The following is a 22,382-nucleotide window of genomic DNA, read 5'->3' on the forward strand; positions in this document are numbered from 1 at the left end:
CTGTAAGTGGAGGCTACTGTATAAACAGATAATGATCAACAATACAGTAAAAACAGCTGTAATAAAGTAAAATATCTTTACAGGATAATTGTCGTTAAATACTGCACATTAACAAACACGCAATCATATTATTATATTGTCTTAAGTTTAATGCTAAATAAGGCGACTTAAAGTCCAAATGTTGCCAGTTAATGAATTGCATCTTAATTTGTGCTGTTTAATTAATAATTTATTGGCAGAAATAATTGGAACAAATGATTTTGCCAACATTTGAACATATTAAAGGAGTGTAGAAGACAACAGCACAGCACAGTTAGTGGGCACTTTATTAGGAAGTGGTGGTGAAACTGAGGGGTTGATTCAACTTAATGGTGATTTTGGAGGCTGCAGTTTGTGCTATTCTTCAATTATATTCTTACATTTTTTTCCACCCTTTAGTTTTTTCTCCACGAGGCCTTCCAGGCTTTATATTCTGCATTTGGTCATTTTATGCAGAAATTGCAAACTTGATGATCATTGTTCCAGAGACACTGCAGAGAATGGCTGAGTTTGTACTAATTCATCACTAATATCATTCGACCTCATTAGTTCTACAATAATGCTACAGCCTGAGAGGAGGTTGGATACTCTGGTAAGTGGAGACACTCTCATTATTTTGAATTTATGATTAACACGCAGCAGGATATGTGTTTAATGTTTCCAGATCAGAACAAACAACTGATGAAAACAAACTGGCGGCAGAAGAACCTCAACCTGTTGGAGAACTGTGAGTCCATCTCAGCTTCTGCTGAACAGGATCAGATCAAACTTTTACTGAGCTTTAATCTGATAATTAGATTCATAGTTTTTGAATCAAAGCTGCATCAGTTAAGGCTTTGGCCACTTGAGGCCAATAAAACTGCCTGAAAATATACCAACTGATATAATAACTTATAAAGTTTATACAGTGAACTAATCTTTGTCCAGCAGACAGAACAACACAATCATCCCATTGTAGTTGTATTTGTGTCCATCTGATGAATGTGTTTTCTCTCTTCTTAGCTCTGGTCTCAATCATCTCCTGACATGAGTATCTGTCTCTTTAGCTTCTAATTATTCCACTGGGTTCAACAGCCGGTCTCTCAATAAACAAAACTAGGAGCTAAAAGAGGCTAAAAAGATCCACAGAGCTTAAGAGAATTATTTCAGATAAAATTGCAGTGATCGATCACATATAATGGAAAAAAAAATCACTGAATTGATCTATTGTTAAATATTGATTTATGGATCTTAACTTGTGTAATTAAAGTGACATAAATAAGAGATCATATGTTTATATTTAACTGGGCTACAGAAGACAAAGTACGACCAGTAACTAAAAACAAGAAATAAAACTTTATTCAGCAAACAGTACAATGTATACAATTCAGAGTATGTAGGTTTTTTTTATCTGATTAAATATTAATGTTGTAGATAGTTGTTCTCAGTTAAAGGACAGCAGGTCCTGTCCTGTCTGAAGTGTGCCATCAGAAAATTAAAGACTGTTTAATGATAATCAATAGATTATAAATTAAAAAATGCTTAATACAAAGACAGTTCTATCTGTTAATTAAATATGATTAAAACACAGCTGCTGTGTCGACAGGAATCTGTCCAATCAGAGAGCTCCGCTGCCGCGCCTCTTCAAATTCAACAGCTGATTTAAATTAGATGTACCCTGTGGAGTTTCTGACCTTTTCTAACAGTATAGAGCAAAGTTTTTTATGAATGGGTTCTTGTTCTGTTGCAGCGTGATAAAGGTTCCTGTCATTAGTTTTATATTGGCAGTGATGTGCCAGTGAAGAAAAGGTCTGTTAGCTCATTAACAGATGTAAACAATGCAGGGGTGGAAATAAAAAACTGATTTGTAGATGTTTTATGGGGAGGGGAATATATCTGTCTTGTTAATCAGACTTCAAAGATTCACACAATGAGTTTTGGTAAGAAACACTGAATGTTAAAGAAAATAAAGATGATTGGTAATTAGAACAATTTTAAAAACGTTAAAATGTATGTTTCAATTCCATATTAAAATTTGGTTATTAATTCAGTGTTAAATGACATAATATGGTTTTTACATATATATATTTTTTTTTTATTTATGCATTATATCAGTGCAAAGTGAATACATTTATTCTTTAAAAATGTATTAATTAAAACACTGTAAAAATGTCTAATTATTCTGGTGGCAGACACTTCAGGTTAGAACAGGCTCACATTTATGTGGCGCCTCCAGCAGGCAGCGCTGTTCACTTCTGTCAGTTCTACACCCGACTTCAATAAAAGAGGGAACGCGTAAGTCTTAAAAAACGACGCTCCTAATACAAGGAATAAAAAACAGACTAATAACTGGTGTCCGAAACAGTTAAAATATTAAAGCACCCTGTCCTCTGAGTGTTTCCCCCTCACACTTAATCAATCCATTAGTTCACATTTAAAAATTATTTTAAAATTATCGCTTCATTTCCACCAAATGAACCTCGGTGGGCTTCACAGACGTGAAAGAAGACAAAGCAGATGTTATTTATAACAGCAAGAAAAAACTCAGTGATATAAAGTGCAGCTGGTGGAAAAGGTCACTGAGAAGGGCTGATAGAGTTTAAGGGAACAGTGCAAAAGCATCACATTTGGATTTACAGGGTTAATTCATCAAAATAATAAAAACTCTTCCCTCTAGAAGCAAAATCAGATAGTTTGGGTTTTAGATGTCCTGGTTTGGAGATGTCTGCACCCCAGTACATTGGAGGAGAATGAACTATGAAAACTTACTTTTTTTTAATGCTGTGGGCATCTCAAACTAAATTCCATTCACCTCCATGATAGTGAAGGCTGGGCAGAAAACTCAAAGTCAGATATCAAATAAATCCACAACTATCTGCCTTGATAGACACGACTGGAGGAAGGATAGAGGATATGTTCTGGTGAACTGACCCTTTAAGAAAGAGCCCTCACAGCTTTTAGAAACGCTCTCTAAAAAGCTTCTAACCATTATTGGAAAAAGTGAAAGTTGGTGTAAAAGCAGTTGCAGGATGCTGTGCTGCCGGTCACGTTCCTCCTGCCAGCAGTGGAGAGGACTCGTTGGCTCCACGTTTGAGATGATGTGACGCCACGACGCCCCCGTGTGGCCAGTCGTACAGGTGGCTGCTCTGCAAAGCCACCTCTGCTCGCAAGTGAATTTTCTTCATGGAGAAAAAAAAACAGTTAGGAAATGTTTGTCAGCACTAAGATCCTTAAGAAGAGCTGAAAGGAAGAGGTTGACTTCTTCTCTTTATGTGGCACTGGTGGATGAGAAGATACTTCTCTTATGTTCATACACTAAATATGAAGTCAGAGTCGTTAGCCTAGCTTAGCATAAACTCTGGAAGCAGCTCGCTTTCCAGCACCTTGAAAGCTCTTATTACGTAGCTTGTTTGTTTAATCCCAACAAAAACAGGGAAACTTGTTGTTTGGAGGAGCTGGAACTATTTCTTGGTGAACGGCAGCTGGGTGCAGAGACTGACCAGAGCTGACTCCAGGAAGTCACTGCTCCCAAGAGATAGTCCAGTACATGACTCCGCATAAAACCACAACCACTTAGTTTTCAGTAAGGATGAAACTGAGACAAAACTAAATGGACCAGACCTTCAACTGAAGCTGTGGGTGAAAAATACCTGGAAATCTCTTATGTAGGTGAGGAAGAAGCTGATGAAGGAAAAGGCCAGAGACCATTCAGACACAGTGCTGACGATGTGAGCCGTGTAACCCTGGAAAAAAAATTAAAATGGAAACTTAAATGTTGCAGTGATGCTGTAAAGGTCTGTGTATCCAGTCTCAATATCAAACCTGTGAGAACTTGGTTCACATACACACACACACAGACACACACACGGAGGTCTACTGACCGTCTCTCCAGGAATCCAGTGCAGTTTGTGAGACACGTCCACTCCTGGCAGACTGCTGTACATGATGACTGACGACACGAACACTGACGGACTGTTAAGGGTCACATCTTATCTTCAGAGACACCTCTACACCTCTAAAATCTACATGAACTGTTTCACAAGAGAAATTCAGATTTAAAGACCATCCAACACGTTTTTGTTCAACAACATTTCTCTGTGACGTTCAGGTTGTGTTAGTATTTTCAAAACTGTGTCATGTCTCTTGTGGTGATGTTTTTGATCAAACACTTAATTTTGTTATTTTCACTTGAAAAGAGAAGTGGCAGAAATGATTACGCAGCATCCTGCAGCCTGTTCTCCAGCTGACACCTGAGCACCAGTGGTAGTTATCAGTCATTTCCTGACAGCTGATTAAAGGATACTGCTGATGATGCTGCACATGGTCCAGACTCCGAGGCCGAGGCGGACCAGGTAGATGGTCTTGCTGTGCACGTGAGGCTGCATGTTGAACGAGAGCAGCGTCTGAACCAGGATGTAGAGAGCTCCGACCCCGAAGGTCAGCACCGCCCCCACCAGGTGCATGGAGAACAGTGTGGTCTTCTGCTCTGACACACACACACACAAATTCACTGCTGACACGTTCGGACACAGGTGCTGTACAGGTGTGAGCAGATCCAGGACCTGCAGCTCTCACCTGGAAGTTGGCGACCACGCACATCCCGAAGGAGCTGATCCAGCCGAGCAGCAGCCCGCAGCAGTTCAGTCTGTGGAGTCTGAGCCTGTCGGAGCCTGTCAGAGCCTGCACCTGTTTGTAGCGCACGTACACCGTCGCCATACCTGCAAACACACAGGAGCAGCAATCGATCAAAACACGGCTTTAAAACTATGAAACTATTGATCGATGCTGATAAATGGAGAAAATTCAAACATCTTGTCTTATTCATTTATTCTGAAAATGAATTAATGTGGTAACAAGTAACTAAATCACACTGTTTACATTTTACTCTCTGAGTCTGCTGATCTTTGTACTTTCTGCCCCATTTCATTCACTGTGAACACTGTGAAAGCCTGACGCCTGCTCCACTGCCACGCCTGTAGATTTTACTGCATTAGACAAATTTAAGAACTTGAACACGCTGAAGGAAGCAAACGTTATCACCCCCACCACAGCTCTGTCTGGGACGATACGGCTGTAATGAGACTGTCTAACAGGAAGTAGCTTGACATTGTGTGTATATGTGTGTGTACAGTTGTCCTTATATGGTTGTGTGGACAAATTGTAGCTCTAAACCATCATTGTGATTGGTCTGAGGGTGAACAAATTGTTTTTAGGGTTAAGGGTAGAATATGGTTGGTGTGAGACATTTAGTTGTGATAGTTAAGGTGAGAGTAAGGGGCCGGGGAGTGGATGTCAACGAGAGTCCATATGACTGTAGACAGACCAGTGTGTGTGTGTGTGTGTGTGTGTGTGTCTGTCTGTGTGTGTGTGTGTGTGTTACCTAAAAAGGCTGACACGTCCAACATGATGCCAAACACACACCTCTCTGGCGCCATCGTTCCTGTGTCGCTGCAACACACAACAAAGAGAAAGAGAAATTTTGTCATTGAGTAAAACAGGAGAAAAAAAGAAAAGAAACATTTGTTATGTTGTTGTCGTCGCTGAAAAAACTGTGACGTGTTTTGGCGTCAGCAGCAAAATCAGTTCAGGTGACACCTTAAAAATGAGAAGCTGCTTTTGTCCACTTCTGTGTGAAATGATGTTCAGGTCTCAGAGGAGACTTGTGTGTGTTGCGTGTGTGTCCAGACTCACACCTGATGTACGGCACCAGAGGATCCACATGTCGCAGCACCACCGCCGTGATGTAAGCGAAGACGAAGGACGCCGCCGTCCAGATGACCAGGGCGGCAGGCAGGAAGCACAGACCCTGCTGGAACCACCACATGGCCTCCTCACCGAGTGTGTGTGTGTGTGTGTGTGTGTGTGTGTGCGTGCTGGTGGTTCACTGTGTCCTGTACACAACACACAAACAGTGACACACACTGATATATATATAGTACAACATCTGTGCTGCAGTTTCATCTTGAGAACATGACATAAATAAAAAAAGTACAAGAAAAAAATGCAGTTTACTTTTGAATATTGATGCAAACATTAATGTTTATTTTCTGTTTCAGCAGTTTGACTGTGTGGTACTTGCCTCCACAGCACCAGGCTACGAGATGGAGGACCTGTCAGTTTATATTCTACGTCAGGAGGCAAATTTCTAACAAATTAGCAATAATCTAATCATGCAGATGCAAATGATATGGAGTAAAGCTGGAGGTCTGAGGCAACTGTGCAGAGGTTGGTTGTTAATCCAGACTCGTGTCTGACAGAACAATGATGGAAACTTTTCCTTTGTGTGTGTGTGTGATTGTGAAAATATTGATCAGAGTTTTGAACATCTTTATTAGCAGCTGTGAAGCAGTTTGAGGCTGATGGGATCTTTCTGAGTGAGATCATTTAATATACCTGAGCTGATTAGTTAATAACTTGATAAACTGACTGATAGAAAGTCAGCAATTATTTTTACAATTAAATAATTGAATAACTCACTTTTCAAGCACAAATGCTAAACACTGGCAGTAATGTGTTCCGTGTATTTCTTCTTGTGCTCTGTTTTATACCACTGTAAACTGAGTCTCTTTGGACTGTTTGGACAAACCTAAATATCTGGAAATGTCAGCTTGGACATTTTTCAGTGATGAATTAATTACTCAAGAACATCATGTACGAATGAATCAAATTGAAAATAATTGTTAGATACATGTCTGTCGTTAAATGAATGAGGGTTAAGGAGTCAACGCTGATTCACTGTGTAACTTCATTTATTGTGTCATAAAACTGCTGGTTGAGCAAAGATCGGTTTAGGAAAGTCCCCTTGTTTTCTCACTGGGGAAGTGAAACAGTGTACAAGTATGTAAAATGAACTGTTCCGCTGTTGTTCTCACAAACCAAACTCCACCCAAAAATCTCATAATTTAACACTTTTTCAAAAACAAAGCTACACGTATCACACAATACCATGTTTCCCTCCTAAGAAAATATCAGACTCAAAAAGACACATATAACCGCCTCCACTGAACATACATACATAATAATTCAGCTTTAATAATTCGTTTATTAAGACGAATCTTATAAGGATCGTTACTAGCTTGATACCGTTAGCTAGCTACGTTAGCTTTCATCGACGTTTTAAATGAGTTGCTTCTGTCGGGTGGACCCTGTCGGACCGGGATGGACCGTGTTGGACCCGGGTTGGACCCTGTTGGACCCGGGTGGACCCGGTTGGACCGGGTTGGACCCGGTTGGACCCGGTCGGACCCCCCAGCTGTGAGACTGAGGAAACAACGTTGGCTGAAGCAACATAATGACACTCACGTTATTGGAGTCCTCCGGCGACCATGATCCTGCCGCGGCGGGAAAATCACTCGGGTCTCTTTAACCGAAACACGAATCCGCTGTTTATTTTTCCGTTAAACGTAAACGATCGCTGCGGGCGCGTGTGCCGAACTTCCATTTAAAAATACTGTTTAAGTTTTCACGGTGTTGTCGATTTGTCAACGATGAAGTACGCATGCGCCGTCAGTGACAGCCCGCCGGGACGTGCTGCCCTGAGCTGCGCCTCGCAGGCGAACCTGCAGGAACAGCGCCGCGCTGCGCGGCCGTGGCCTCGCTGGGAACTGCAGTTCAGAGGAAGCTCAGATGTAGTTTCATCCTGGACATCGTGTCACATGACCACCCGGCAGGCAGTCTGCGTCAACAGCACACATTATTTTGCACTTGGTACTGTGGTCAGAATCACAAGGGACAATCTAAACTTAGGACAAAAGTGAAGACAGATCAAGTTGTTTTTACATCTTCACTGCTGATAAATACTAAAGCAGACAGCAACAATGGTGAACAACTTAAATTATCAACAGCTCATGTTTGAGTAAGACTAAAACAGTAATCGTGGCAGCTTGCAAACACTTCCTGTGACATTTCCACTGGTCCAATCCCAGTGAGGCCTTTGTTATAAGTTCATGAAAGACACAGTAGCACTGCACAGAAGTTCCATTTTTAATGCTGTTTGCTGCAGGGGTTATATTTACTTCTTTCCACTTCAAAAATCTACAAAATATGTATTTGCCTTAACCTTTGCATACAACTTTCCCCGTAGCTCCCATCACAACGGCCCATTGATGAGCTCTTACAGGGTCCTGTTCTCAGGCTGATCTGCATACAACTGTAAGTCCTGGTATTCTCTTTTTGTTTTGTGCTGCAAAATGTCCCATCTGTACTCTGGCATAATGAGAGGTTTCCAGGGATGACGCAGAAACACTGGGTGTGGATGGTAATCCGTCAGTTTGCTCGTTTCCAGTAAAACACGAGTAGAAACCTGGTTCCAGGTGGGAGTATGAAATTTATTTGCATTGGCAGGTGAAGGAGAGATTGTCAGGTGATCTTGTTCACTGTAGTCATCTAAGAACACACGGCTCTGCACACTGGTGAAATACCTGAGCTTGGCAGTCTGACAAACTTTTACACAAGCCTTTTGAGAGACTCGCACACTGACAACATGCTCATCATGAAAGGCTTAATCTGGTACAAAACAATAGAAAACAAACTTGTTTAAGGCAAACTTTTACCAGTAACAATGAGAGAGTTGGTCTGACATCAGAAACTCTACGCACGTGAGCTGTGGCTGCTGATGCTATGAAAACTCGTCCAGTTGTGGGTTAAACAAAGATCCTCCAGCTATAGTACAAACCAGTACACATGCAGATCTGGCTTCAGCTCATTTTCTCCTAAAACACCCAGTGTGAACAGACATGACTGTACAGAAACATCCAGGGTAGAAAATAAAGCTTAAATAAAAAATCTAAATGTGACATTTGACATGTGAGTGTCTGTATTCAACACTGTTATTTAATGAGTGAAGGACATAATCATTTACACCCATGTACTAGTACTTCAAGAGAGTGTGGACTCTCTCCACCCAAATTACAACAAAGCTATTTTCCTACCAAACCCCATTAAGAGTCTGGCCGTTTCAATTTTATGTTTTGGGATCTTAACATCTACACTGCTGAGATTTCGGCCTTCAGTCCAAATATCATAGGTAAATACAATTTAGTTTGTGGTGCTCAAAGAAGTCATCATGATTTATTAAAATATACAACTTTGCGAAATATTGCAACTCAACCGCAAAATTACTTTATTCTCATATTAAGTTACTCAAATTTACAACTATATTAACATAATGCTTTTTAAATCTATGTTATGACTTTAAGTATTTCAACTTTTGTTTGGTAAAATTACCTTTTAACATTTTTCTTTCTTAAATAACAAGAATTATAATATGACATTACATTTATTTTCAGTAATGTGCCTTTACAATATCAACTGTGATTTTTTTCCCAATAAAAATTCTGACTCGATTCCTTTTTTTAAGTTACCAGTTTTCTTTCATCATAAGGTTTATTTCTCAAAATTATGACTTGTCTCAAAATGTCTTTTCTTAAACTGTTGCAACTGCACTATTGAAATATGGCAACTTTGTTTTTGTAAAAATTACATCTTTATTCTAGTAATATAATCTAATAATAAATAATAATAAATTTTCACTCTGAATATTGTTAAAATATTTTCCCCTCAAACTATTCTGACTTATATTTAAAATGAGTCTGACTTTTTCTCATAACTTTACTCCTTTTTTCTCCTCCAGATTCTATGTCTTTATTGTTGAAACATTAGATTTCTTTTCTCTAATAGCTTTACTCACAACATATTCCATTATGATACATTAAATTATCATTTTAAAACAACAGGTTTTCTCTTGTAAAACCACAACTCTAGTTACTTTCTTCAGGTACATTTACTTTAACACAAAATTAAGACTTAATTCTCATGATATATGATGATTTAGAATATCTTTTTTTTTAGAAATCAATTTTATTCTGTCAATTTCCATCTTAAAGCATTAAGGACAAATGTTTTTGTGATTTGAGTGAAATGACCCTTTAACATTTCTGTGTGAAAGATTTGTTCCTATGAAGCAACGACCAACATTTTTTTTGTTTTTTCTTCTTGACAATGTTCAGAAAACTGTTGATTATGACGAAAGCAGCTTGAACCTGAACTCATCCAGTTAAGACAATGACTTCTCATACATATCATTATCATACATAAATAAATTAATCAGTCAACATTATAGATCTTCTTAAACATTCTAAACAAAGCACAGAGTTTTAGTTCGGATCTGTAGATGGAACTGTTCAGTGAAATAGAAATAAAACAGGACCAGAGCATCACTACAGGTTTTCCTCAGAAGCAGCAACAGTCGACGCAGCCTCAGTGTGAGGAGCTGCGTCAGGTGATGGTGGTAGATGTGGAGGCAGAACGAGCAGCAGCCGCACTTCAAATAAACAGGTTTTTATTTACTGTCAGGGACAAAGTTTGATCTGATTCTCATCAGTCACCACCTTAAAAACTGTGATGTCATCATGTGACCTCTTCGCCTACACATTCAGTCCACGTTATACACCTGTTCTGCTTCAGCAGGTGTGGTTTGAGGGAGAAACTTAATGAACACATTTTAAAAACAGTGGTTCAGGTAACGAGCATCATCCACCAACAACACAGGAAGGAGTGTGGTGTTCACATAGATAACTGTCATGGCAGGGGATGGTTGTTCAGCTTAAAGAGGAGCCCAGTCACATTCTGTATATTTCTGATTGACATTAAATCCCATGAAAAGACTACAACCAGCGATGAGCTCATCCCAACAAGTACCAGGTAACGCTTCATTTTATGGCTCCCTTATTTTCCAGCTTATTACCTGGAATTTCTCTCATCAACTACACACCTGCTAATGTTGGGAAATGATGAGAATAGTTTCCAGGAAATAGGCTGGGAAACATGGGACTAAAATGAAGTGTTAGCATGTACTGCCTGATACACAGAGCTGCACTGTTGTCCACAAATCATTCATTTCCATGACAACACACCAAGATTATTGAGACGTGATCACACATACACCATCCTGCTGGCTGACATACTCACTACAGCAACATCTGGATTCATCCGCTGCTGAAAATATTCTTATATAAATCCACTATTTCCTCCTGTTTGAGCGGCCTTTAAAAAAATGAAACTACATATTTGTGAGGCATTTTTAAAGATTCATGCCTTCAGAGAGAACCAGTTGCCACAGACAGTGTAGGGAAGTCAGACAGCACTGAGAGAGGGACCAATACATTTCATGGGATTTGTTGACAATAGTGAAAATATACAACAATGACACCAGGTTGACATAAAGGAGAGGAGTGATGACAGCGGAGTGATATATAACACAACAACAACACAGTGAGAGTTGACGTGAGCAACTGATTCAAAGCAGCTACTTTAAAATGTTTAACAGAATGTGAGAAAATCTAAATATAAAAGTTCATTTGTGACCTCAAAGGTTCACTTACTCGCTTTCAGAGCTTTCATCCACATTTACAAAGCTCTCAAAGTTAGAAAGTGACTTAAGATAGTTTTCTTACATGTGCACACAGCGTGGCTTATTTACTTTCAGTGAAAAAGAATGACGCATAAAGGAAGACTCACCCCATGAAGCATTAACAAAACCACTGGCTTAAAAATGAATATTTAAGTAAATAATATTTCATATGATAATAACTACACAAAAAATACTTCCCCAGACTTGAATCAGAATCCAAAACCCCTGTGTACATTTGACCACGTGGTAACAGTTGACAAACCAAATGAAAAACATTGACAGTAGATATTATGAGGGTTTCTTCAGTAAGAATATTCGGAATCGTCAAAGAAAAATGTAACAAAAACGTAACAAAGTCGCTATTAAGTTTCCTCCAAAACCGCGTTTTTGCTGATGTAAAACAGTGGCACAGGTTTGCTTAATGTGCAGGAGATGTCGTTCTTTTAAAATCATGTACATGAAGGAAGGCTTTATAAATGTGTCAAAGCAGGATTCTTAAATTAAAAGAGAAGCACAGACACCGTAACAGTTTGGTATTTACATTAGCAAAAGGTAAAGTTATGCAAATATTACAAAAATTATAATCATGAAAAGCAAAGGTTTTGATTCATTTCCTATACATTTTCTTGCACAAACAGTAAAGACAAACTTGCGTTTCTCTCCTCGAACAGTAGCACCTGTACTCTTCTGAAATATTTGCTCTGTGTAACCATGAGTTTGTCAGAAGGAGAATTATTGTTACTGGGGCAGAAGATGAAACTGGTGTAAATTCAATTCTGCACTGGTGAAAAGGAAACAATGACAGTAATACTCCAGTATCTTAATATATATTATTTGTCCTCACATTCAGTTGGCAGAAGCACATACTTTACACCACGTCATCCCCTGCATCTCTACGTGGAAAACAGTGGGAAGAAAAGATGAGTGCGACTAACAGGAAGGGACAGAGTCAGTAATGGCCGGCATGTCCTCAGTGAGGAGCTGAGCTGAGGACTGAACAAGGCTTGATTTTGAAAACAAAAATGTGAAGATGGCAGGCAATCTGGTTGCAAACACTGACACAGTAACGCACCAAGTCAAAGAAGGAAATGATCTGCAGGAGAGAGAGAAACACCGTCACTCAAACAGGAACCCAGGAACTCGGCTCAGTGTGGAAACACATCACTGCCAGCAAGGAAAACAAATATGAGTAGATAATAAATCAAGTCATAAGTCCCAATTCAGACTTTTAGAAATCATATTTTCCCTTAATTCCATACATCATAATTTTGACTTCATATGTCATTCTGTTAATTTACTGCGATATACTTGTGATGTAGTAACTCATGATTTTGACTCATACTTCTGACTTACATCTTACTTTTGACATAGTATCTCGTAGTTTTGATGCACCTTGACTATTTTTATTATGTCATTCCTTAGATTTCAAGTATTATTTTCTTTTTGGCAGAATTGAGCTTCCACACAACACATGCCAGAGTAAATATCAGTGTCACTGTCTAAAAATAACCCAACTGACGACACATGACCTTTACTGAGTACACTCAACTATTACTGAAAACATTTATTCATAACCAGCATCATGCGTCTACTTACCAACGCAATCCACAGCACCAGGTACTCGTCAATAAAACTATTGAAATACTGATCCAGGAACAGCAGTCCTGGTCCGAGGAAGGCTAAATCGTGAAGATGCATCTCACTTTTTGTCATATGCGCTACCTGTGGACACACACACACACACACACACACACACACACACACACACACACACACACACACACACACAGCAACAAACAATACTAAAATGGTGGAAACACGTGAGCTGTGGAAACTGTGCTAACCTTCTGTGTCACAGTTTGATTCAACTGCTGCTGAAATGTATATTTTATTTATATTTTATACTTTATATTATGTATTTAACATTTTGTGTATTTTAATGTTGTTTTTCATATGATGGTTTTATTAGTATTTGTATACTGAAAGTAAAGATGAAAACAGGAATGGAGAAAACAAACCAGATGTTTCACTCGGTGTTAACTGTCAACTGTCTTGTATTTTCTATGATAAAAACAACGGTCATCCAAAAGTCTAAATCCTCCATAAAGAACTGTAGTGCCATAATGTGAGACTAGTTTAACCTTTCTTTCATGAAAAAGTGTGTTTGACTTACAACTAATTTATTGGTGATTTTGGCTGAGACGAAGCCAAATGCCAGGATATAAAGACACGGATGTTTCTCGAAGAGCTGGACAGCAGACTTCTTGTATATCATCACCGCCAGTATAATAACTGAACCAATGTGTAAGACTGGAGAGAGGACGCTGGTTCCCTGAGGACAGAGGCGACAAAAAGACAACAAGTCAATCTGATTTCTTCTTCTCTGAAATATTACATGAATAAGAACATGTTGCATTTTTGTGCCAAACTGAAACTGTAAAAGAACATTAACCAGATCACTGAGCCTTACAGCTGTTTCCTCAATTTACTAGCTGTGAACCTGTAGGAACTGAAACTATTCACCACATTATTAAAATAAAATCACTGCATGCTCACACGTTTCCAGACTTACTGCTATTGTGGATCCGTTTTTGCCCACACCTCCTGTAAAAATAACTCTGAAGTAATTGGTGCAGGAGAAGATGGCTCCTAAAAAAGTGCAGATGGCAGGAACCATTTTCATCTGGATATTTAGGACCGGAATCTGGGAATTGAGACGTTAAAACACTAAAATGAATAAAGGATAGTACAACACAGGTGTTTACATTAAGCTATGTGCTGATCATACAGTTATTTTCCAGCTAGATATGTGTGAGCACATTCACCTTTACATCGACAATGAAAGCATCATGAGTAATGTTAGAGAATGGCAAAAGCGTTCAGAGAGTATTTCTAACAACAGTAAAACAGTCAAAACTAAAATATTGGAGCAGTATCATAATTATATAAGAATTAACAACATTAACATTATTACGTAATCATCATTCTCTTTAATCTCAGTCTGTAGGAATTAGAACCAATCACAATTACCAGTGACTGCCACAAAGCAGATCCTCCCACGGCGGCCAGCAAATACATGATTATAATGAAGATTTGCACCTCAGTCACATCAATGCTGAGTGGGAGGAGAAAGCAGAAAGTTTTAGAGTGAGGATTAGTGACGTCTACCAGCACACAGTCACCCTGCAGCCTTCTTCCACAACACACTGCTGCACGTGGAGCTGATGGGACGCTGTTGTGTTCTTCTGCACAACACCAGCTTCATGTAGAGGTTCAAGGTTCAGCAGGGAAGGAGCTTCATCACAGATGCAACCAGTAATGTTTCACTGGCTCTTTTGATGATAATGTAACAGCACAGTGGTTATAGTGTTAGTGGCCGACTCAGTCATTCCTCTGTTCTCTCAACAGTTCATAACTCTCCCTAAGACTACAAGTTGTCATTTTTACTAATTAAACAAATGAGATACGTGTTAATCATTGAACTTCAGATTAGTTGGTAGGTGTATTTTTGAACAGGCAAGCAGTTCCCCCTGCTTCCTGTCCTTATGCTAAGCTAGGCTAACTTCATCCTGAAAGTAAAGAGAAAATGTCATTCTCAAAATAGTGAACTGTTCTGAACACACACCTCCTCTCTGTGGGTGTGTGTTTCCCAAAGCTGCAACTAACTAATGCTTTCGTTATCAGTTCATTTTTAATAAAGTGATTATGATTGATTGTATAAGACATTAGAAAATTCAAATGTTCTGTTATGTTGGACCAACTGTCCAGAAACCAAATATATTCAGTGTACAATGATATTAAAGAGAGAAAAGCAGCAAATCCTGCTGTTTTCATGGGCGGGGGGGGGGTCTAACCAGGGGACAGAGTATAATCCAGTGGGTCTCTCTGGTGCCTTGTCTTCACGGTGTTAGAAATTAAATGCAAAGATGATATTAGTCTTGTAAAGTTAGTGTTTCCTGCTGGCAGCAAGTGGCCTGTGTCAGTCTGTGTCAGTCTGTGCTCAGAGACCTGGACGTCTGTCTGAGTCTAATTTAGTAAAGTCCAAACCCAACAGTTAGTTTCCTTCAGCTGATGTCAGTGAAGAGCTGTGATTTACTGACTGCACCTTTCAACCGAACGGACTGAATTTTAAATGCACATGTGCCTCTGTGGAGGTCAGCAGTCAGTGTGGAAGCAGGCGGCAGTGAGCCATGCAGCAGCAGCCAGGAGATTTACCATCATGTTCCACAGGCACGGACCCACAGTGGCTGTGAGCGTCTGTAATCCTGCTAGACAGATCTGCACCTCTGTTATGTCAAATCTACACACAGACACATCCACATTTACTGCAGCTCAACCACAACCACTATAACCTAATGAAATGACCCTAAAACACAACCGACTGATCCACTGTTTAATAACTTGTTCAGTACTATGGACTTTTATTACATATTATTACATCTATTATATATTAATCTGATCTTTCAAGGCTATAAAAAGATGGATCGATATTTAACTCCATGTTTCAGTGTAATATTGATGCACCACAAACACAAACTCTCAATAAAAGCAGGTGTTCAAGGCCAAGTTTAAAGAAAAAGTGACCGACACAAACAAATGAACAAACAGCCAAATAAAAAAAATAATAAAATAGTGTTGGGGTTAGTTGATTTTCAGTTAATCACCATGAAGCTTACATGTATTTTCCTAACTTAAAAAAGAGCGCATCTCACTGTTTTAGGAAGAACAGGAGGAGGAATTCTTGGTTTTACAGAAGCAGAATGAGGAAAATAAAACTCATCTTAATGAGGCTGAATTACAGCAACAAGAAACACAGCGAGGACAGAACCAAGCTGTGATTCTGCTGAGCCTCGTCTGGGGGACTGAAACGTGACTGGCCTGAGTACAGGAACAATCCAACATGAATCCAAGACTTACCTAGAAATAAATCAAAAGTCTTATGTACTTATTCAATGATGAGATATTTCCTGATTTAAATTATTATTCTGTTTGCTTTATTTAGAAATAAGTTTAAACAACAGTTTAAACAACATAAACACTGATGCAATTAATATGTATCTTGACTATTTTTTGTTTGTTTGAGCACATGTTTGTGCTCAGGTAAGTGAGGTATGAAAAAGTATTGTATTATTATCATTAACTATTAAGTAACAACCTTCAGACTCACTGAGGACGAACTGTAATGCACCAGATGCTCGAGTATTTCATATATAAACAGCTGGAAATCATGTTCTTACTTTGAAACAAACCAACTCAACAAACACAGAGAATCAAGCAGCTTTTGGTGACTCACATGCCGAACCGCAGTGTTCCTGACACGTATGTTTGCCAGTGGGCGCAGTAGAACATAAACATCCCGGCGAAGCAGCAGAAGAACATCCAGTCCGGGTTGGTGCCCAGCTGCACTGCTATACTGGTTCCCAGCACCACAAACACTACAAGGACAACGTCAACAACAACAACACAGGCTGTTTAAACAGGGCTTCAGACTGACTGAGGGACGGTGGAGCCGGACAGGAAACTAACTAACTGACTAACTAACCGGTGGAGAGGGAGTCGCAGCCGTGGTCAAACAGCTCCCCCAGCGGAGAACTGCTGTTGGTGCGTCTGGCCTGCTTCCCGTCAATGGCGTCCAGTGACTGGTAGATAAACAGGCCCACCGCACACAACAGGTACGCCCAGAGAGGAGCCTGCAACCACACACACACATTCAGTCAAACACAGAGCTGAAAGAAAAGATCAGTCAGCTGACGACCAGAGCTTCAACTTCAGATCAATGCATATTGATACATATCATCCCAATCTACATCCAGTGAGTTAACTGTGAAATGTCTGTTCCTCAGAACTGATCTGCTCAGACCCATCTACGACTGAAACGAATGATTATTTTCATTATTGATTCATCTGATCATTATTTTTAAGATTATTCGTTTTGTCTGTAAATGTGAAAAATGATTTTAATATGGAATCCAAAACCCAGAAAGATAATGATTTTACTGTGGTTTGACAAAAAAAGCCTCAAATCTTGACATTTGAGAGGCTGGAACGAGGAACATTTGGCATCTCTGCTTAAAAATGACTAAAATGATGAATCAACTGATCCGATCCCCAGAATCAAACATGGCCAGATCTGCCCACTGGGCCCACAGCAGCTGAACACAGTGATGCTGTGGAGCAGAGACACCCTCAGTGATGTGACAGGATTCAGACTGACCCACAAATCCTGTGTTTTAATCACAGCAACACAACTGGATAACTTCAGTCACTGACCTTGTTCTACACACAGGTGAGCTGTTTGAAGAGATTTCATCTAAGCAAATCTCCAAGGCCCATTTTGTTTATTTAGAGATAAAAGGACTGACTGACTGATTTTTTACATTCATTAAATAAGAACTGATATTTTATATATGGACTGGTTCATGTTAATTAGTGAGTTGGATTCATTTATTAATCAATTGAATCAGAACATAAATCAGCAAATCAAGTTAGCCAAATGCTAACAAAAATGCTAAACAAAATTGGCTTTTAACATGTGAGGATTTTTTTTTGCTTGCTTTCTTTTGACAGTAAACTAAATATCTTTAGCTTTAAAACTGCTGATTTGAAAAAATTGGAAGAACAAACTGAAAATAATAATTTTTCACAGTTTACATTTTATAGATGAAATAGTTCACTGAAAAAAATCTGATTTATAACTTATAAAAAAATAATCTTGTGGTGCAGCCCTGGGTTTTACTTTATTTTAATAATAGTGAAACTTCATTCAATAGCACAATTAATGCAAGACAATGGGCAAAGTGTTTAATTTACAACTAAACTATAATATATAAAATGAAAGCAGGATAAAATGGAAAAAAAACAGGATAAGACAGGATAGAACAACCTCAGGGAGAAACCAACAGTAGAAACACTTTTAATGACTTAAATTTGACTTTTCAAATAGAGAAAAGGAGCAGAACCACAGGTTTAATTATAGAAATTAGTCTATAGATTGAACAACTATAACACATGGTGATATAAATCAGCTGCCTGTTCACTGAACTCCTTTTCAACATTTCAATGCAAAGATTTTCATATGCAAACACACTTTACAGTATAAATAAACTGAAAATTAATTGGATTCATTTGAGGCTCCCATAAATTAAATTCTGAGGTTTTCAGAGCTTCTGTATTTTTCAGTGTCCACATATGAGACTTCACAGACAACAGATTTTATTGGGACAACATGGGACAACTGTTGACAGAATGGGAGGCTCCAGGATGTTGTGTCTAATGTTTCCAATGCACTGAGCTCCACAACTGAAATTACAATCATATCTCCACGGACACACACAACTAGGGGTAAATGAGAGACTGTTTTTAATGGTTTGGCTGAACTTAACATTTCAGCTGGTTCCTAAAAAAAATTCTCAACAGCAGGTTGAAACACGCCTGGATTTGAAACGCACTTATATAAGAACAAGCCTTTATTTCTGATTCCCTTCACACAGCACTAATTCAGTTAGTACAACAACAGAGTCGGGTCGTGCTCATCACACGGCTGAAAACACTTTCTCTTTTTAACACTAACACTGTTTTCATTCATGAATTCTTCCAGTGGCTCAGAGCATAATCTCTCCCTCTCCTGATAATCTGTTAATGTCAAACATCTGCAGGAAAGAGTTTTATTCACAGTAGTTTAATTATAAAAATAAAACGCATAGCAAAGAAGCAACTGGGGTCAATTAATGAATGAAAACAGTAACTTCTAGCATTTTACAGGTAGTTTGACAATAACTCACCTGTTCAGTGGCAGTTGGGCAGTAGTAGACGAGCACAAGGGTGGTGAAGACATTGGTGGCGAGGCCGATGATGGTGATGAGGTTGGGGGCAATCCAGGAAGGGACTCGCCCCACCAACCATTCCCAGTAACGCTGCATCAGAGGCTCCAGCAGGGAGCGTCCAGCACTGCTGTACCTGTAGAGACGGACGACAGCCGGGTGAGAAGCTGAAGGCTCTGAGCCGACACCGTGGACGGACCAGAAACAGTGAGACCTACGCTTTTAAGTAGCCAGGGTGATAATGACTGTTTATTGGCCTCTATTAGGGCTGAACAATGACTGGTTCTTTATATTGAAATTGTGATTTAAAAGAGTGAAATTTGAATTAGAACTAAATATCAATAATCAGTGTGATTATCAGGTGACACATGTCAGACACTGATTTTGTCAGCTACAATGAAAACAGATTAAATTTACGACTCATTTACGGCTAAAGACGGTTTTGAAGAAGAGGCATGAACATGTACTCAGCACCCACTGACTGGACATCGCTGCTGCACCCCCGGACCACACAGACTCACCTGTGCTCCTCCAGCCTCTTGAGCTGGTGTCGGGACAGGGGGGGCGAAGGCAGCTCAATGAGCCTGCGCAGCACTCCGGGGGCAAGCCAGCAGGCCGCCTCCATGCCCATGCCCTGCCCAGGGTCCTTGTCCCGGCCAAGGCCTCGGCGAGAGCGCAGGCCCCCCCCTTGCTGCTGCCCCGTCGTGCTCATGGAGCCCTGCTGCCCGCTGGTCTGGTCCCTGATGGCTCTGGCTCTGCCTCTGCCACTGTCCTGACGGAGGGGCTAAAGATCCACAGTGGGGCTGGATGAGGCTGGACGATACCTGAGAAAAATAATCAGTATCACAATGAAGTGAAAATATCACAAGATATAAAAACAGCTTCACACCCAGGAGGCATTAGCAGGATGTAACTCATGACTATTTTCTCAATTTATGTCAGAAAGCTTAGAACAAATGTCCATCACAGTTTCTCAGGGTCAAAGGTCATGCCTTCAAATGTTTTGTTTCGTTCGGCCAACATCAGTTTACAATGACATAATGACATTAAACAGTATCACTGTGAATCTTCAGTCCAGTATGAAAACACTGTCAGAAATAACTCATTAATATCATAAGAGGAGTTTCACAACATTACCGAGTGAGCTCGTTATTATTGGCACAGCAGATGTTATTTTTTGCTCTCTTGAGCAGGTTTGCCAGGCTTTTTTGAGCTATGAAACCAGTTTTGCAGGTTAATCACACTAGCTCTCCCCACACACACACACACACACACACACGAGTGCCTCTTCTGGCTAAAAACATAAGTATTTTGCTTCTGCTGAGAATGAAGAGTATCTACATCCTATCTAGACCTTATGCTGAAAGTAATTTTATAGGCTGCATAGTGTAAATTCTGGACCATGAAACATGTGAAATCCACCTCAGCACAGAGATAACAGATCCTGTGTGGGATGTGGAGGAGTCAAAGACACTCCTGAAAAGGATGAATAACTAGATTACCTAAGTGTCATGTCATATCCAGAGATTATAACCATGTTAAGACTCTTAACAGAGCTGCCAGCCACAGGGCTTCTGCAGGGTTCAGCTAATTACATTGAAGACTTTTTAAGACCTTTTTAATACCACGGAAAATTCAATCTAATATATTGTTCACATATATTTTCCAAAATATGAAAGTACAATGGAAAACACATTTTCTCATTAATTAAATTAAAACAACTTGGTTCATTTAGGTTTTTGCTCAGCAATTGCCCATTATAAGATAACCTTCTTAGCTGCTGTAGCTCTCAGTGGAGACAGTGTTTGACAGGTCTGATGGTCCTGACTGCTGAAACAGTCCAACCTTTACAATAATGGATGTATAATGTCACCCAACAGCCAGCAATAGGAGGGTAAACATATAACCAGCATTACTGCCTACAGCAAGCAAGACAAAATATTGAAAACTTTTTAAAGATGAAATTCTTTACCTTATAACTCATTCTATAAATAAACTTAAGACTCAAGACTTCCAGACACACAGGTGGGGCTGGGGTCACATCACCAACATGGCCAGAACCTGCCCTGAACTGTCACAAGTGTTGTTGTCACATGTGTTGATGGTAGTGTTGTTGATTACATGAGCAGCCTCGCAGTGTCAACAGGCTTCATCATCTCGCCAACTCATCCGGATCGAACCGAAGGCAGCTTCACACATCTACCTGACGGACCGCGTCGACGTCGCTCCGCCGCTTCTTGTGCCCGTCAGCGACACATGAACCCCGGAGAAGCCTCCTCCGACCTCCCTCGGCGGATTGCTAACGCTACCTAGCATACGTGCTGCCGGCTAACCTCACATTAATAATGATACTGTTGAAGATAAACATTAGCTGAGCTGGTTATAACTTGTTCTGTTCGCTTGTTCTCGTCTCTTCGTACGTATATTGTTGTAAATATCACCGATACCATTGAAATAAATCAGAATATGCTACTGACACCTCCCTGCGCGCTAGCCGAAGCTAGCCTGACTAGCTAACCCACAGAGCTGACGGATGTAACACCGACTGACCTGGCCGATTAAAGGACGAGAGCCGCGGACAGTCCGAGGGGAGGTGACGGCGCTTCCCGCTGGCAGACAGCACTTCTCTGCGGGAGGTTGGTTTTTGGTTTTCCCGTTAAGAACCGGAATAGCGGAGACACGTTTGCAGCCGTAGGTGGATCACCGCGACCGGTGTCACTGTGGTGAACACAGCACGGGAAGCTAGTTCACGTTAGCCGTCACGGAAATCTCGCGATGCGCTGTCGTTTGCAGACTTTACCCTGAGTTCAGTCTTACAGGCGGGAGGCTCAGGGTGGAAGCTCAGGGTGGAGGCTCAGGCAGGAGACTCAGGGTGGAGGCCCAGGCTGGAGGCTCAGGCTGGAGGCTCAGGGTGGAGGCTCAGGCGGGAGGCTCAAGGTGGAGGCCCAGGCTGGAGGCTCAGGCTGGAGGCTCAGGGTGGAGGCTCAAGGTGGAGGCTCAGGCGGGAGGCTCAAGGTGGAGGCTCAGGCGGGAGGCTCAGGGTGGAGGCTCAAGGTGGAGGCTCAGGGTGGAGGCTCAGGGTGGAGGCCCAGGCTGGAGGCTCAGGCTGGAGGCTCAGGGTGGAGGCTCAAGGT

The 22,382-nt window shown here is 40.4% G+C and overlaps 2 protein-coding genes across 4 annotated transcripts; both read right to left on the reverse strand.

The window, feature by feature from the left end:
* Positions 1-1,355: 1,355 nt before the first annotated feature.
* dram2b (DNA-damage regulated autophagy modulator 2b) lies at positions 1,356-7,512 on the reverse strand. 2 transcript variants are annotated; one of them, XM_071493559.1, is made up of 8 exons: positions 7,321-7,512; positions 5,712-5,909; positions 5,399-5,466; positions 4,594-4,736; positions 4,322-4,499; positions 3,900-3,982; positions 3,669-3,761; positions 1,356-3,197 (listed from the first exon to the last, which is right to left on the reverse strand). In XM_071493559.1, the coding sequence occupies exons 2-8, from the start codon at positions 5,840-5,842 to the stop codon at positions 3,063-3,065; spliced, it is 831 nt and encodes a 276-aa protein (XP_071349660.1). In that variant the 5' UTR covers positions 5,843-5,909; positions 7,321-7,512; the 3' UTR covers positions 1,356-3,062. The 2 variants fall into 2 exon arrangements, with proteins under 2 accessions (XP_071349660.1, XP_071349661.1); XM_071493560.1 differs by having other exon boundaries at positions 2,925-3,197; positions 5,712-5,891; positions 7,317-7,423.
* A 2,828-nt stretch (positions 7,513-10,340) lies between these two features.
* Positions 10,341-21,996, reverse strand: cept1b (choline/ethanolamine phosphotransferase 1b). Of its 2 annotated transcripts, none has more exons than XM_071493556.1 (10): positions 21,799-21,996; positions 19,770-20,072; positions 19,210-19,384; positions 16,971-17,118; positions 16,722-16,863; positions 14,459-14,543; positions 14,001-14,132; positions 13,602-13,760; positions 13,025-13,150; positions 10,341-12,521 (listed from the first exon to the last, which is right to left on the reverse strand). In XM_071493556.1, the coding sequence occupies exons 2-10, from the start codon at positions 19,958-19,960 to the stop codon at positions 12,399-12,401; spliced, it is 1,281 nt and encodes a 426-aa protein (XP_071349657.1). In that variant the 5' UTR covers positions 19,961-20,072; positions 21,799-21,996; the 3' UTR covers positions 10,341-12,398. The 2 variants fall into 2 exon arrangements, with proteins under 2 accessions (XP_071349657.1, XP_071349658.1); XM_071493557.1 differs by lacking the exon at positions 14,459-14,543 and adding an exon at positions 15,644-15,728.
* Between the last annotated feature and the right edge of the window lie 386 nt (positions 21,997-22,382).

Source organism: Trachinotus anak, unplaced genomic scaffold (assembly GCF_046630095.1).
Source record: "Trachinotus anak isolate AG129_WGS33_773 ecotype Australia unplaced genomic scaffold, CSIRO_AGI_Tana_v1 ptg000013l, whole genome shotgun sequence".
In the NCBI taxonomy this organism is placed as follows: Eukaryota; Metazoa; Chordata; class Actinopteri; order Carangiformes; family Carangidae; genus Trachinotus; species Trachinotus anak.